Source organism: Orycteropus afer, unplaced genomic scaffold (assembly GCF_000298275.1).
Source record: "Orycteropus afer afer isolate SDZICR_OR568_19922 unplaced genomic scaffold, OryAfe1.0 scaffold00007, whole genome shotgun sequence".
Taxonomy (NCBI): Eukaryota; Metazoa; Chordata; class Mammalia; order Tubulidentata; family Orycteropodidae; genus Orycteropus; species Orycteropus afer.
In genome coordinates this window covers 19,196,671-19,210,593 of record NW_006921594.1, presented here as the reverse complement: position 1 = coordinate 19,210,593, position 13,923 = coordinate 19,196,671, and the positions used below count along the sequence as shown (strand labels likewise).

The following is a 13,923-nucleotide window of genomic DNA, read 5'->3' as shown; positions in this document are numbered from 1 at the left end:
TGAGGCGTTACAGCGAAATTCAGAACCCTAAGACTGGGGAAATTACTGGGAGGAGGAGGAGGGGTTAATGTCTGAAATGATGGAGTGGCATGGTAGTTTGGACATTTGGGACATCTTTGACCTCCGCCTCATGGGGACCAGACTCGTGCTGATCTTTCTAAGAGAAATTGTTCAAGTAGGCCCTTAGTCAAAGATCAGCTGATCATAGATGGACAGATCTATGTTTGGGTTCTTAATTCTATTACACTGCTCTATGTGTCTGTCATTGTACCAATAACAAGCTGTTTTGACTATTGTGGCTGCATAGTAGGTTTTGAGATCTAAGAGTATGAGATCTCCTACTTTGTTCCTCTTCTTCAATAGTGCTTTGCTTATCTGAGGTCTCTTTCCTTTCCATATAAAATTAGTGATTGTTTTCTCCATGTCTTTGAAGAACATTGATAGAATCTGGATCAGGACTGCATTGACTTTGGGTAGTATTGACATTTTCACAACATTTAATCTTCCTATCCATGAGCACAGTGTGGTAGTTATGTTTGTGTGTCAACTTGGCTGGGCCTGGTTGAGTGGCTGGGCAACTGGTGGTAGTTATTCCCCATGATGAGACTGGCAATCAACTCCATGGTGGGATCTACCATAAGCAGCTGAGTAGCTGCCTTTGGGATGTGGTCTGATTCCTGTATATAAGAAGCCTGTAGATCTCTTATAGTTTCTTGAAGTAGTGTTTTGTAGTTTTCTTTACAGGTCTTTTGTGTTCCTGGCAAGCTTTATTCCTAAATATGTTATCTTTTTGGTAGCTATTGTAAATATTGATTTATTTCCTTTTCAGAGACCTCTTTGCTGGTGTACAGGAATCCAACTGATTTTGTATGTTGATCTTGTATCCTGCCACTATGCTAAACCTTTCAATAAGTTCCAGTAGATTTCTTGCTGAATCTCTTGGGTTTTCTATGTACAGGGTCATATCATCTGCAAATAAGGATAGTTTGACTTCTTCCTTACCAATCTGGATGCCTTTTATTTCCCTTTCTTTCCTTGCTGCCCTAACTAGGACTTTCAATACGGTGTTGAATAGAAGTGGAGATAGACAGAATCTTTGTCTGGTTCCTGTTCACAAGGGGACTGGTTTTAGTCTCTCTCCATCGAGAATAATGTTGGCTGCTGGGTTTGCATATACGTCCTTTATTATGTTGAGGAATTTCCCTTCTATTCCTATTTTTCTGAGAGTTTTTGTCAGGAACAGGTGTTGGATTTTATCCAATGCTTTTCATACATCTACTGAAATGATCATGTGATTCTTTTCCTTTATTTTACTTATGTGATCAATTACCTTGATTGTTTTTCTAATGTTGAACCATCCTTGCACACCTGGCATGAATCCTACTTGGTCATGGTGTATTATTTTTTTGATATGTTGTTGGAGTTTATTGGCTAGGATTTTGTTGAAGATTTTTATATCTATAGTCATTTTTATTCTTTATGTTGAAGTGTAATTCATACTGAAGGCTGCAGACCTTAAACTTCAAAAGTAAGTGCTTCAAGTCTTCTTCACTTTCAGCAAGGAAGGCTGTGTCATCTCTATATGTTAATGAGTCTTACTCCAATCCTAATGCCATTTTCTTTTTCATATAGACTAGCCTCTTGGATTACATGCTCAGCATACAGACTGAGTAAGTACAGTGAAAGAATACAACCCTGACACACACCTTTCCTGATTTTGAAACATGTAGCATCCATTGTTCTGTTTGAAGGGCTGCCTCTTGGCCTATGTACAGGTTCCTTATTAGCACAATTAAATGTTCTGGAATTCCCATTCTTCAAAATGTTACCCATAATTTGTTATGCTCCATATAGTCAAATGCCTTTGCATAGTAAATAAAAGACAGGTAAAACATTTTTCTAGTATTCTTCACTTTCAGCCAAGATACACCTGACATCAGCAATAATATCCCTTGTACTACATCCTCTTTTGAATCTAGTTTGAATTTCTGACAGTTCCCTGTCAATATACTGCTGCAACCACTTTTTAATTACCTTCAGCAAAAGTTTACTTTCATGTGATAGTAATGATATTGTTTGATAATTTCTGCATTCTGCTGGATCACTTTTCTTTGGAATGGGCACAAATATGGGTCTCTTCCAGTTGGTTAGTCAGGTAGCTGTCTTCCAAATTCTTTGGCATAAATGAGTGAGCATCTCCAGTGTTGTATCCATTTGTTGAAACATCTTTTGTTTGTTGTATCTTTTTTTTTTTGCATCTTTTATTTGTTTGTTTTATTCTGTCAATTCCTGGAGCCTTGTTTTTCACCGTTCCTTCAGTGAGCTTGGGCTTCTTCCTTCCATACCATCAGTTCTTGAGCTCTGCTAATTCCTGAAATGGTTGAATGCTGAATTTTTTTTTTTTTTGGGGGGGGGGGTACAGTGACTGTGTATTCCTTCCATCTTCTTCTGATGTTTCCTGCATTGCTCACTATTTTGACTATAGAATCCTTAAATATTGCAACTCAAGGCTTGAATTCTCAGTACTTTCAGCTTCAGAAATGCAGAGCATGTTCTTCCCTTTTGATTTTCTAATTCCGGGTCTTTGCACATTTCATTGTAATACTTTAGTTTATCCTCTCAAACTACCCTTTGAAATCTTCTGTTCAGCTCTTTTATTTCATCATTTCTTCCATTCACATTAGCTGTTCTCCATTCAAGAGCAAATTTCAGAGTCTCTTCTGACATCCATTTTGGTCTTTTATTCCTTTCCTGTCTTTTTAATGACCTTTTACTTTCTTCATGTATGATGATACTATCCCACAACTCATGTGGTCTTCTGTTATTGGCAGTCAGTGAGTCAAATCTATTCTTGAGATGGTCTCTAAATTCAGGAGGGATATAGTCAAGGTCGTATTTTAGCTCTCATGGACATGTTTCAATTTTCTTCAGCTTCAACTTGAACTTGTGTATGAACAACTGATGGTCTGTTTCATAGTTAACCTTGGCCTCTTTCTTCAGATATAATAGCTATTTCTTGTGTATTCCATCTAGTGAGGTCCACGTATAGTATATAGTTGTTGTTTATGTTGTTGAAAAAAGGTATTTGCAATGAACAAGTCACTGGTCTTACAAAATTCTATCATGCAGTCTCAAGCATCAGGTTCTATCACCAAGGCCATACTTTCTAACTACTGGGCTTCTTTGTTTCCAACTTTCACATTGCAATAGCCAGCGATTATCAGTGCATCTTGATTGCATGTTTGGTCAACTTTAGACTGCAGAAGTTGGTAAAAATCTTCAATTGTTGCATCTTTAGCTTTAGAGGTTGGTGCATTAATTTGAATGATAGTTATATTAATTGGTCTTCCAGTAGAGTATTTAAATTTACTCTCTGTCTTTACACATCTTTTTACAACAATTTGAAAATAACCTTATTGCCAGTGTTTTACAACAAACTGGAAGCCTGATTTACTGCTGTATATCTAAATTTTAATCACAATTTTTTAAGTACTGTAAGTCCTTATAGGAACAACAGTAAACGGCCTTTATTTATACAGCTATGGTATTTCTAAACATGTTCATTTCACTTTATCTTGTTTATATGTGGTTCATTTCCTATTTTCTATTTTATTAAAATATATTTATTTTGAGCTATATTGTAGAAGCACATCTTAACTGCTAGTCTTGATAAAACTTTCCCTTCAAGTTAATGTATCAGAACGCTTAAAGGGTTTTCTAGAAAGAAAAAGAAATCTTTCATTAACAAAATTTCTAACCTTAATGATTTCATTCAAAAAGATAATCACAAAGGACATGAACATACACTTCACCAAAAATGATATTCAAGTGTGGCCAAGCAAAACACATGATGCTCATCTTCATTAGCCATTAACCCACCATCATTGAGTTGATTCTGACTCACAGCAACCCCTTTTGAGTTTCCAAGGCTGTAAACCTTTACTGAAGTAGACTGTCTGTCTTATCTTTCTCCTGTGGAGATGATGGTGGGTTTGAACTGATGACCTTCTGATTAGCAGACCAATGTCTTACCTACCACTCTACCAGAGATCCTTTAGAGAGAAGCAAATCAAAACTACAATACCACCTTACTCCTATTTGAATGGCAATGATTAAAAACAAAACAAAAAACCTGGAAAATAACAACTGTTGGTGAGAATTTGGGCAGACTAGAACTTTTATTCGTTGCTACAAGGAATATAAAATGGTATATCCTTTGTTGGAAACAGTATGGCAATTCCTCAAAAAACAGAAAAATAGACCTACCACTACCATATAACCCAGCAAATCCACTCCTAAGTATATACCCTCTTCACTGCAACACTATTCACAATAGCAAAAATGTAGAAACAACCTAAGTGCTCATCAACAGATGAATGGATAAGCAAAATGTAGAACATACATACAATGAAATACTAAACCAAAAAAAACTAAACCCACTGCCATCAAATCAATTATGACTCCTAATGACCCTAGAGGACAGGGCAGAAGCGTCGCATAAAGTTTCCAAGGCTGTAATCTCCATGGAAGCCGAATGCCACATGTTTCTCCTGGGGAGCAGCTAGTGGGTTCGAACTGCTGAACTTCTGGTTAGCAGCCAAACACTTAACCATTGTGACACCAGGGGTACTTAATGGAATCATACCAGCCATATAGAGAAATGAAACCCTGATAATTGCTATAACATGGATGTACCCTGAAAACACGCTGAGTGAAATAAGTCAACTATAAAATGACAAATATTTTATGATCTCACTTATATGAAATGACAAGACTAGGTAAATAAATAGAGACCAATGGTTATTATTAGTTACCAGGGGTGGAAGAAGGGAGGGAGAGGGAAACATTCTCTAGGAATATTTGTCTATAGTGATGGGAAAAATGATAGCCATTATGGGCAACAGGTATTGGTAAGTAGTACACCAGAAAAAAGCCTGAAATGGTAGATATGTTACATGTAATTTTACAACAACAACAAAGAATGCAGCTGTTGATACTGCATAGGTACAACCAGTATCTCATAGGATTAGATTCCTTGGTTTGATGGCTTAGGGTCATGGTTTCAGTCAATTGTTTTTAGAACTTCTATTTTACCTCTTGGTTTAGTGACTAGAGCCTGGGAGTCTTAAAACTTGCCAGCAGCCATCCAAAATATAACAACTGGTCTCTATTTGCCTGTAGCAGAAGAGCACAGAGATCCAGGAATTGGAGGAGGAACTGGACTGCAGATCTAACTGCCTCCATGAACTACTGCCTCCCTTGCCATGAGACAAAAAGAACTGGATGGTGTCTAGCTACCGTTACAGAATGTTTTGATCAAGGACTCAACAGATGGATCCGGAACAAAGGTGAAAAAATATGGAAAAGAATTTCAAATTCTTATGGAATCCAAACTTAGTGGACTCACTGAGACTGGAGGAACCCCAAAATCTAATGCTCTGAGATTTTTTTAAACTTTCAATTCAAGCTATCTCTGCAATCATCTTTAAACCAAACAACAGTTTAGTTCAATTAGTAAAAATGCTTGTCTTGAGTACTTCATTCTTTTAAATAAGTATGCATATGAGATCAAATTAACAACAGTAACTCTAAAGCACAGATAAGAGGTTTAGGTGGGAGTAAGTCTGGTTTAGGTGGGAGTAAGTCTAAGTTAATGGTGGTGAAATAACTTGGGTAGGGACAGCGTGAATGATAATACCACATGAATAATATAACCCACGTCACTGAATTGTACATGTAGAAGTTCTTGAATGGAGTGTATGTTTTGCTATGCATATATTTTCACCACAAAAAAATACTAAAAAAAAAAAAGGAGATATTAACACTAAGATATGAGTATTCATAAATCTGATTTTAATTAGGTATTTTAAGTTAGAAAAATTAAAATTGGTTTGAGGTAAACTACATTCACACAAAACAGCATAGCCTTGAGCACTAACTATAATCATGGACCTTCAAAAAGTTAAAAAAAAAAAACAAGAATGAGATTTAAAACAGTAAGAACAGAACTACAGTACACAGAACTAGAAAGTAGACACAATTAAGTGCTGTACCAAAACCAAACCAAACCCCTTGCCATCGAGTTGATTCTGACTCATAGTAACCCTATATGGCAAAGCAGAACTGCCCCTTAGGGAGTGCAAAGCTGTCATCTTTATGGAAGCAGACTGACACATCTTTTTCCTATGGAGTAGCTGTTTGGTTTGAACTGAGTGCTTAACCACTGTGGCACCAAGGGCTCCTCATCAAGCACTATGAATGTAATTAATTCCCAAGAATCATAATGATACAGTCTTTATTGAATACACATTTAAAGTGCTATAGTTCATTCTTATAGTGAAATGAGTCAAACAGCACAAAGTTTTGAACTTCAGAAGTCTCGAAGTACATAGATAACGTTGAGCTAAATAGCTGAAAAAAACTGTTTGAGGTTGAGAGCACTTTTGTTCAGTGATATAGACTTCCAGGTATTCAGGCTTCATCAAAGGATAGAAGCATCAGTTCCACGTTCTATAGTCCTGGTTAGTTTCCCCCATGCCCTTTTCTCTCCATAATGACTTTAAGTAGCATAGCTACTCTCGTTGGAGTTTTAAGGCTCACAAACCAAACCAAATCCACAGCCGCTGAGTTGATTCCAACGCATACTGACACTACAGGACAGAGAACTGCCCCATAAAGTTTCCAAGACTGTAAATCTTTATGGAAGCAGACTACCTCATCTTTCTCCTGTGAAGCAACTAGTCGCTTCTAACTGCTGTCCTTCTGGTTAGCAGTCGAATGGATCAAAACAGAGACAATATCACAACATTTACTTTTAAGTTTTGGCCAAGCTGCTAAGAAAATGAAACAATGTTTTTAGTTATAATTTCTAAAATATTTAAGAAAGAAATAATTTGTAACTTAAAAAAGTTTTATACTTTAGCAATATCAATTTGGGTCTTTAATTTTTTAACTAACATTTCTATGAAATATTATTTTCATGGCTTTCTTTGATTTGTTATAGTCACAATGCTTTGCCAGATAATGAGAGAATGAGTTTCATAGGATGAACTCAGTATGTTTGGTACCAAACCCAAACCAAACTCACTGCCGTTGAGTTGGATCTGACTCATAGCTCCCTCTTTGAGTTTCTGAGGCAGTATCACTACGGGAGTAGATTGCCCAGTCTTCCTTCCAAGAGTGGCTGGTGGGTTTGAACTGCCAGCCTTCTGGTTAGCAGTCAAACACCTTAGGCACTATGCTACCAGCGCTCCCATGTTTGGTACAGTGTCCTCTAAATAACAGGGAAAATATTTTTGTCTTTAATAAATATCAATAATAATACACCATACTTGGGTATTTCTTTGCCTTCCTAAGAATAAATACAAAATTATTTTTTCCTGTAAATTCAACAACACTAGAATATCAATCAAGAATAGAATGTGCTTTCAAGTTTGTCAACAAATTGACCCTGTTTATTCAAAGTAACAAGAATTTTAATACCATTATCAATTATTCAGTTACTATTACAAAGTATTAAGAAGCTTTGGTGTTGTACTATCTAAGGCATTTAACTGCTAACCAGAAGGTTGGAAGTTCAAACCCACCAACCACTCTGTGGAAGGAAGATGGAGCTACTGCTCTAAAAATTTACTGCCTCAGAAACCCAATGGGGGTTGCTATGAGTCAGAATCAACTCAAGAGCAGTTGAGTTTGGTTTGGTTGTGGGCTATTACAAAGTATTATCTTTAAAGGGATAGGTACTGTAGAAGTTATAGGTCCTAGCTTTCCCTAAATTCATCCTGTCAATATCACCCAGTGATAACTACCTAACATAATCCTTCCTCACCCTTGCCTTTATTTAGGCATTAATGTAGTTCATTGCACAACTAATGCAGTATTTGTCATGACTGGCTTCAAAAAACTAAAAATATATTTACATACACATTTTTTGAGGTTTCAAAACATCCTACGTGCTAACTGGCTACATAACCTATCAAAGTACTTAATGCTCCCTGTCCAACAAGTTAAACTTTTGTCAACAGAGATTAAAAGGTTTTAGGTCATCTTACTAGATGATGCCTATACCAGCCTTTATTTGCTTGACAGTTCTGACCTTTTCTGACAATCTCTCCAGACCACTTCCTCCTGGATCTCTTCTGACTTCTCTTCCCTCCCTCACTTGCATGTCTTTCTTTGGCCACCCATTAAATGTTGGTGTTTCTCAATATTCTGTTTGCAGCATTTTTTCTCTCATCAGTTATGTAAACACATTAATTCTTACTGTTGTATCTATGACGTATATCACACACACACACACACGTATATATGTGTGTAAATACACATACACAACACACACACTTTACATACTGAGATCTCCCAAATCTCTCTCCCAAGCACCAGATCTATGTTTCTGCCTGCCTACTAGAAATGTCCACCTGACTATTTTTAAAACAGAATTCTAAATCTGTTGCTTTTCTAGTATTTGTCAGCACACAGTGCTTGTGGAATGGACAACTGCCTGAGTGAATTTGTTAAAATATAAATCTGATCAAGTTACATTTTCCATTTAAAATCTTTCAAGACATTCAAGCTACTATCTGCCTCCTATCTACCTTTCTTGCTTTACTCTTAACCACCCTAATTTTGTTCTCCAACCTACTGCCAGACCAAACTTCTCGGCATTCCTGTATCAGTCATGCTTCCTCTTTGTATTTTCTTATTTTAAAAATTTTGTTGTTATTGAGAATATTAAAAAAAAACATGCTATGTGCTAATTGGCAACACACACAGCAAACATACAATTCAGCAGTTTCTATGGGTACAATTCAGTGACACTGATTACATTCTGCCAGCTGTGCAACCTCTGTCCCCCTCCTTTTCTGACTGGTTTCTCCCTCACTAACAAACTCACTGCCCACTAACGTTCCTGTATAATCTTTTGAGTTGCTGTTGTCAATCTGATCCCATAGAGATAGTTCTTAAAAGAATATAATGCTCAAGGCTGACCTTTTTTACTAGTTAAGTTTAACTACTGTTCTCTTTTAAGATGACTTCAGGGGATATTTTCGGCTTAAGGTTTAAAGATTAATGGAGAGCAAAGGTTTCAGGGGTTCATCCACTACTGGTGGTTCCAAAAAGTTTGGGGTCCATGAGAATTGATATTCTGTTCTCAATTTCCCTCTTTTTTTCAGGATCCCTCTATGATATATATATATATATATATATTTTAATTTTAATAATGACTTAGGCATTTATTAGTCATGACGAGCTCAAACATATCTCTATCCTGAGTAGAAAGAACTGGTTATGTTATTAGATGGTTTGGTATAGGGGCTGAGACAAGGTTGGAAGAAGAGCCATTTTCCAGCAGACACAATACTAACTCAACTTGATGACTCCCTCTACAGAATTTCTGATCCAAATGTTCAGTAATGGTAGCCAGACACCATTCAGTTCTGGTCTCATGGCAAAAGAGGCAGTTATTCATAGAAGTAATCAGCTGCACATTCCATATCCTCCTTCTATTCCTGACTCTCTTCCTCTGTTGTTCCAGGTGAATAGAGACTAATTGTTATGCCTTTCATGGCCACTCACAAGCTTTGAAGACCCCAGACACTACGCAACAAGCTAGGAGGTAGAACAGGAGCACTAAACATGTTATTAGCTGGGATGTTCCCTGAAACCAAGACTCTAAACCTCCAAACCAAGGAATCAAATACTTCCTATGTGAAGACTTCCCTAACCTCCCCAGGACTGCCTCCCTTGCACTCCCTTATAGAGATCTGCATATGCCTCTCTTACTGAATTTATCTCATTTGTAATTATGTATTTCACTTACAAAACTATCATCTCTTTCATTTTTTTGCCCCCATGACTTAATTTTGTATTTAATACATCTTAGGTGTTTACTGGCGCTCTGGTGGCACACGAAGGCATTTGACTGCTAACTAGAAGGTTGGTGGTTCAAACCCACCAGCCACTCCAAGAAAGGAAGATGAGGCAATCTACTTCCATAAAGATTTGGAGCTTTGGTGGCACAGTACCTAAGACATCTGACTGCTAACCAGAAGCGTGGTGGTTCAAATCCACCAACCACTCCCAAGAAGAAAGACTAGGGCAATCTATCTCCGTAGAGATACCGTCTAGAAAACACAAGGAGGGGTCACTCTTAATTGGAATCGACTTGACGGCAGTGAGTTTGGTTTTTGAGGTATTTACCACAACTTTTTTAACTGTATTAATCTTTCGTAAAAATAGCTGAAAGATTAACCTTCAGAAATGAGTAAGAATCTTGCTCTTCATTACAGCTAAGCTGTCTAAACTGATAGCTTTTATTTTGACAGATTTTTAAATAACTATACATACTGGTTTTCAATCTAAACCCTTCTGTAAAACACAGAAAATGTCGAGCAACTAAAGCACCATTCTCTGGGCCTAGGTTATATTTAGCTCGTGCAGGAACACACTGATTAGTAATACCTACGCAATCGAAAAATATAAATAATTGCTGAAAAACAGAACAAATTTAGTTGGAAAATAGTTTTCATGCTAGCAAGGTAGCCTATGAGAATGAATACATGTTCAAGAAGAAACTGCCTTCTACAAAAACATTTTAATTGATCTTAACTTCCCTAAATTCTTTAAAAAAGAATCGACCAACCGTTTAGTAACTCTTTTTTGCGTCCAAGTCATTCTGTTAGTAGCACCAAAAAGCAGATCTCAATCAAGCAGAGTAGCATTTGCACACAGTCATTCAGGCGGGAAAAATCCTGAAACACTTACCAGTTTAATAAACTGTACAGAGCAATGACAGCATCAAAAGGGAGGAAAAGCAAACTAGAAGTATAAGGTGACAAGTGAAAGGGGAAAAAAGCTGACAAAAAAATAATCATTAGAAATAAAATTTAAAAAACTGAATGCTAAAAGGCCAAAAAAAAAAAAGCCCAAAAAATGATCAGAGGTAAAGACATGTGACAATACCATCATAAAAAGCTTACCTTTTTATTTAAAAGTTTGGATAGAATAAATAATATTAATTTATACCTTAAAATTACATGAAAAAATATTAAATAAAAATGTGATTAATAATCAGTTGACACAACTATGCTTCAGAATACATAAAATGAAATAAATTCTATTACCTTGATTTCTCTTTGTTCAACAGATTTTTCCCATATTTGTTGATCATATGCTCCAATCTATGAAACACAAAGATAACACTACAGTTAAATGACCAATGATCATTGTTGGTTCTCATCAAATTTCAAGTAACTTAGCATTCATTTAGCACAGATTAAATTCAGCTCTGTTGCCATCTGTGCTTAATATCATATTACAGTGGTTCTTAAAGGACGGTTTCAGGATGAGTAGCATCTTGGGCTGCGTTAGAAATGAAAATTCTCAGGCCCAGTCCCATAACTAGTGAAGCTGAAATCTGGGAGTTAGGCCTAACAATACATGTTTTATAAATCCTCCTAGGTGATTCTGATGCATTATAAAAGTTTGAAAGCCAATGCTTAGGGAATCCTTTATTTTAAATAACATGACTGCTACATCTCTGCACATCTAAGAAAATATTCTCAAGCGATAAATTCTTTATAGAGTTATTTTTAAAGAAAAGACCCCTGATTTTCTACAGTAATTAAACACTGAAAATTAAACATGAAGACCACAATTTATACCAATTGCCACTTAAATTAAGGTGTCAGTTGGAAAACAACATTGTAGAAAAGCAACTGCAGATGTAAGAAAAGCAGTAAGGAGGAGAATTCCTTATAGCTTCTGTGTCTAATCTTCTTAAATGCTGGTAAATTCTCTGAACTCTATCTTTACCTGGGGAGGATGAATAAGCTATTCCTCATTGTTCAGCCCCAAGTTCTTTGCTGTTAGCTCCTAGTATCCCCAGTTTCCACTTAATTTCCTACATTCAATAGGATACTGAAATGGGTCAATGAGCTAATCATGATGGTAGATTTTCATTATTGCTTAATTTAAAGTTCATATTTTTAGGAAATGAAAAATATTTCAGATAATTATAATTAGGGGACTAGAAGGCTGGAGGTTCAAACCCACCAGCCACTCCTCAGAAAGAGGATTGGGTAATCTACTTCATAGAGATACCGCCCTGGAAATCCAAGGAAGGGTCATGATAAGTTGGATCTGACTCGACAGCAGTGAGTTTGGTTTTTGGAGACAAAAAGAGATAGGCAGGGGTATTTTAAGAAAATTCACCCAGAAACAGTATGTTCTGACTCACAACATCATTCTACCCAAAAGTCCTGTTATCTACAAATTATTTTTTAATCTTGTTTCAAGAAATGAAGGAGCTCTGGTGGCACAGCAGGTAAGGCTGTATGGAAAATGAATTTACTCTGTAAATTTTCACCCAAATCACACTAAAAATTAAAAAAAAAAAAGGAAAGAAATGAGAAAACCAAGTGCTCCTTAGAGCAATTTAAAATAGACATAAAGAAGGAAGACTGAATGAATTTATTTCATGACTCCTTAAGAGCCCTTCATTTCTAATCTTTTATCTATTTGTTCATTCTCTTATCCATATTAATTTCCCTGATCCTGTAAATCCTGTTCTGTTTACCACTTTCCTATTTTTAAAGTTACCTTATATAGTCCCTAAAAATTAAACCTTGTAACACTTAGATCAAGTCACATGCATGAAAGAACTCAACTTATATGTTAGTAAAACTTCATCAGTCTCTACAAAGCACAGTTAAGATGCACTAGGAACTCTGGTAGCATAGTGCTTAAGGCACTTGACCGTTAATCAGAAGGCTGGCAGTTCAAACCCACCAGCCACTACTCAGAAGGAAGATGGGGCAATCTACTTCCGTAGTGATACTGCCTTGGAAACCCAAGGAGGGGTCGCTATGAGTCGGGTCCGACTCGACGGCACATAACAACAACAACAGGCAAGCAAAAGACAACTGGTTAGTCCTAATGGCAGAGCTGCCTTGCAGAGATTATTTGTCCCATGTTCTTTTAAATTTTGAATTCAACAATCTTCTTCCTTAAAATCAGAAAAAGCAAGTATGGGTACAGATTCCATAGAACTAATTCTGCTCTAAATTGATCATTCAAAATAACTGGGGTTAATTCAATCAAAATTTGTTTTTAAAATGTGTAACTATTTCAATGTATTTTGTACTCTTTAGTTATTTTGACTCTCATTAATAAATAAGGAATAATTACTAATAGTTTCAATGATTTTTGTAAATTGGAAGTATTTTGTACTCACACACAAAATAATTCCCTTTAAAATAATAATGTTTTAAAATAAATGCTTTATTTATTTCAAGGAGACTCAAGAATATGCATGTCCTGCAATCTAGGGAAAATAATGTCTATGTATTTACAATTAATCATAAATGCATGTCAAAACTTGGCTTAAGTAGGTTTAGTGCAACTCATTATTGAGTACCCAATAGCCCCAGGTTTAAAGTGGGGCAGAAAGGTTAACAAACTGCAGTGAAACAGCAGAGAAAAATGAAAAAGCTTTCTGAAGGCTGAGGTTCCTGTAAATAGCAGAACAGAAGAACAGAACCCTAAAAAGGGGCAGCAGTGACGGACGATATTCCCATAAACAAGCCACAGGGAAAAGACAGCAGCTGTCTTTGTTTTCCATCTATTCCATCTCTCTTAACTGTTTTCACATGCAATTTATCTTTTTCTTTCCACCTATAAATGAACTTTGGAGCCATTACATCTTGAGGTCAAGACTGATGAAAACTGACCAAAAAGGATAACTGAGGAAGCAAAGTCTGGAAAGCAGTAAGAAAGTAAGTTTAAAAAGGAAAAAGAAGAAATTGTGATATTAGAATTTAGTATTAAAAGTAATTAAAATTGAACTAAATGAATATTCTTTAGAGGCTTTCTGACATACTAAAGACTGTTATAAAAGGAGAGTGTGCATGTTCTAAATTAATG

General features: G+C 36.2%; 1 protein-coding gene across 1 annotated transcript in view; it reads right to left on the bottom strand.

Moving 5' to 3' along the window:
- PHTF2 (putative homeodomain transcription factor 2) overlaps positions 1-13,923 on the bottom strand; it is a 115,368-nt gene that overhangs the window by 77,374 nt on the left and 24,071 nt on the right. Inside the window, exons 2-3 of the mRNA XM_007944747.2 lie at positions 11,124-11,180; positions 10,765-10,776 (exon numbers count right to left, since the gene is read on the bottom strand). Of these exons, the coding sequence (XP_007942938.1) occupies positions 10,765-10,776; positions 11,124-11,180 (69 nt within the window). The remainder of the gene's footprint in view (positions 1-10,764; positions 10,777-11,123; positions 11,181-13,923) is intronic.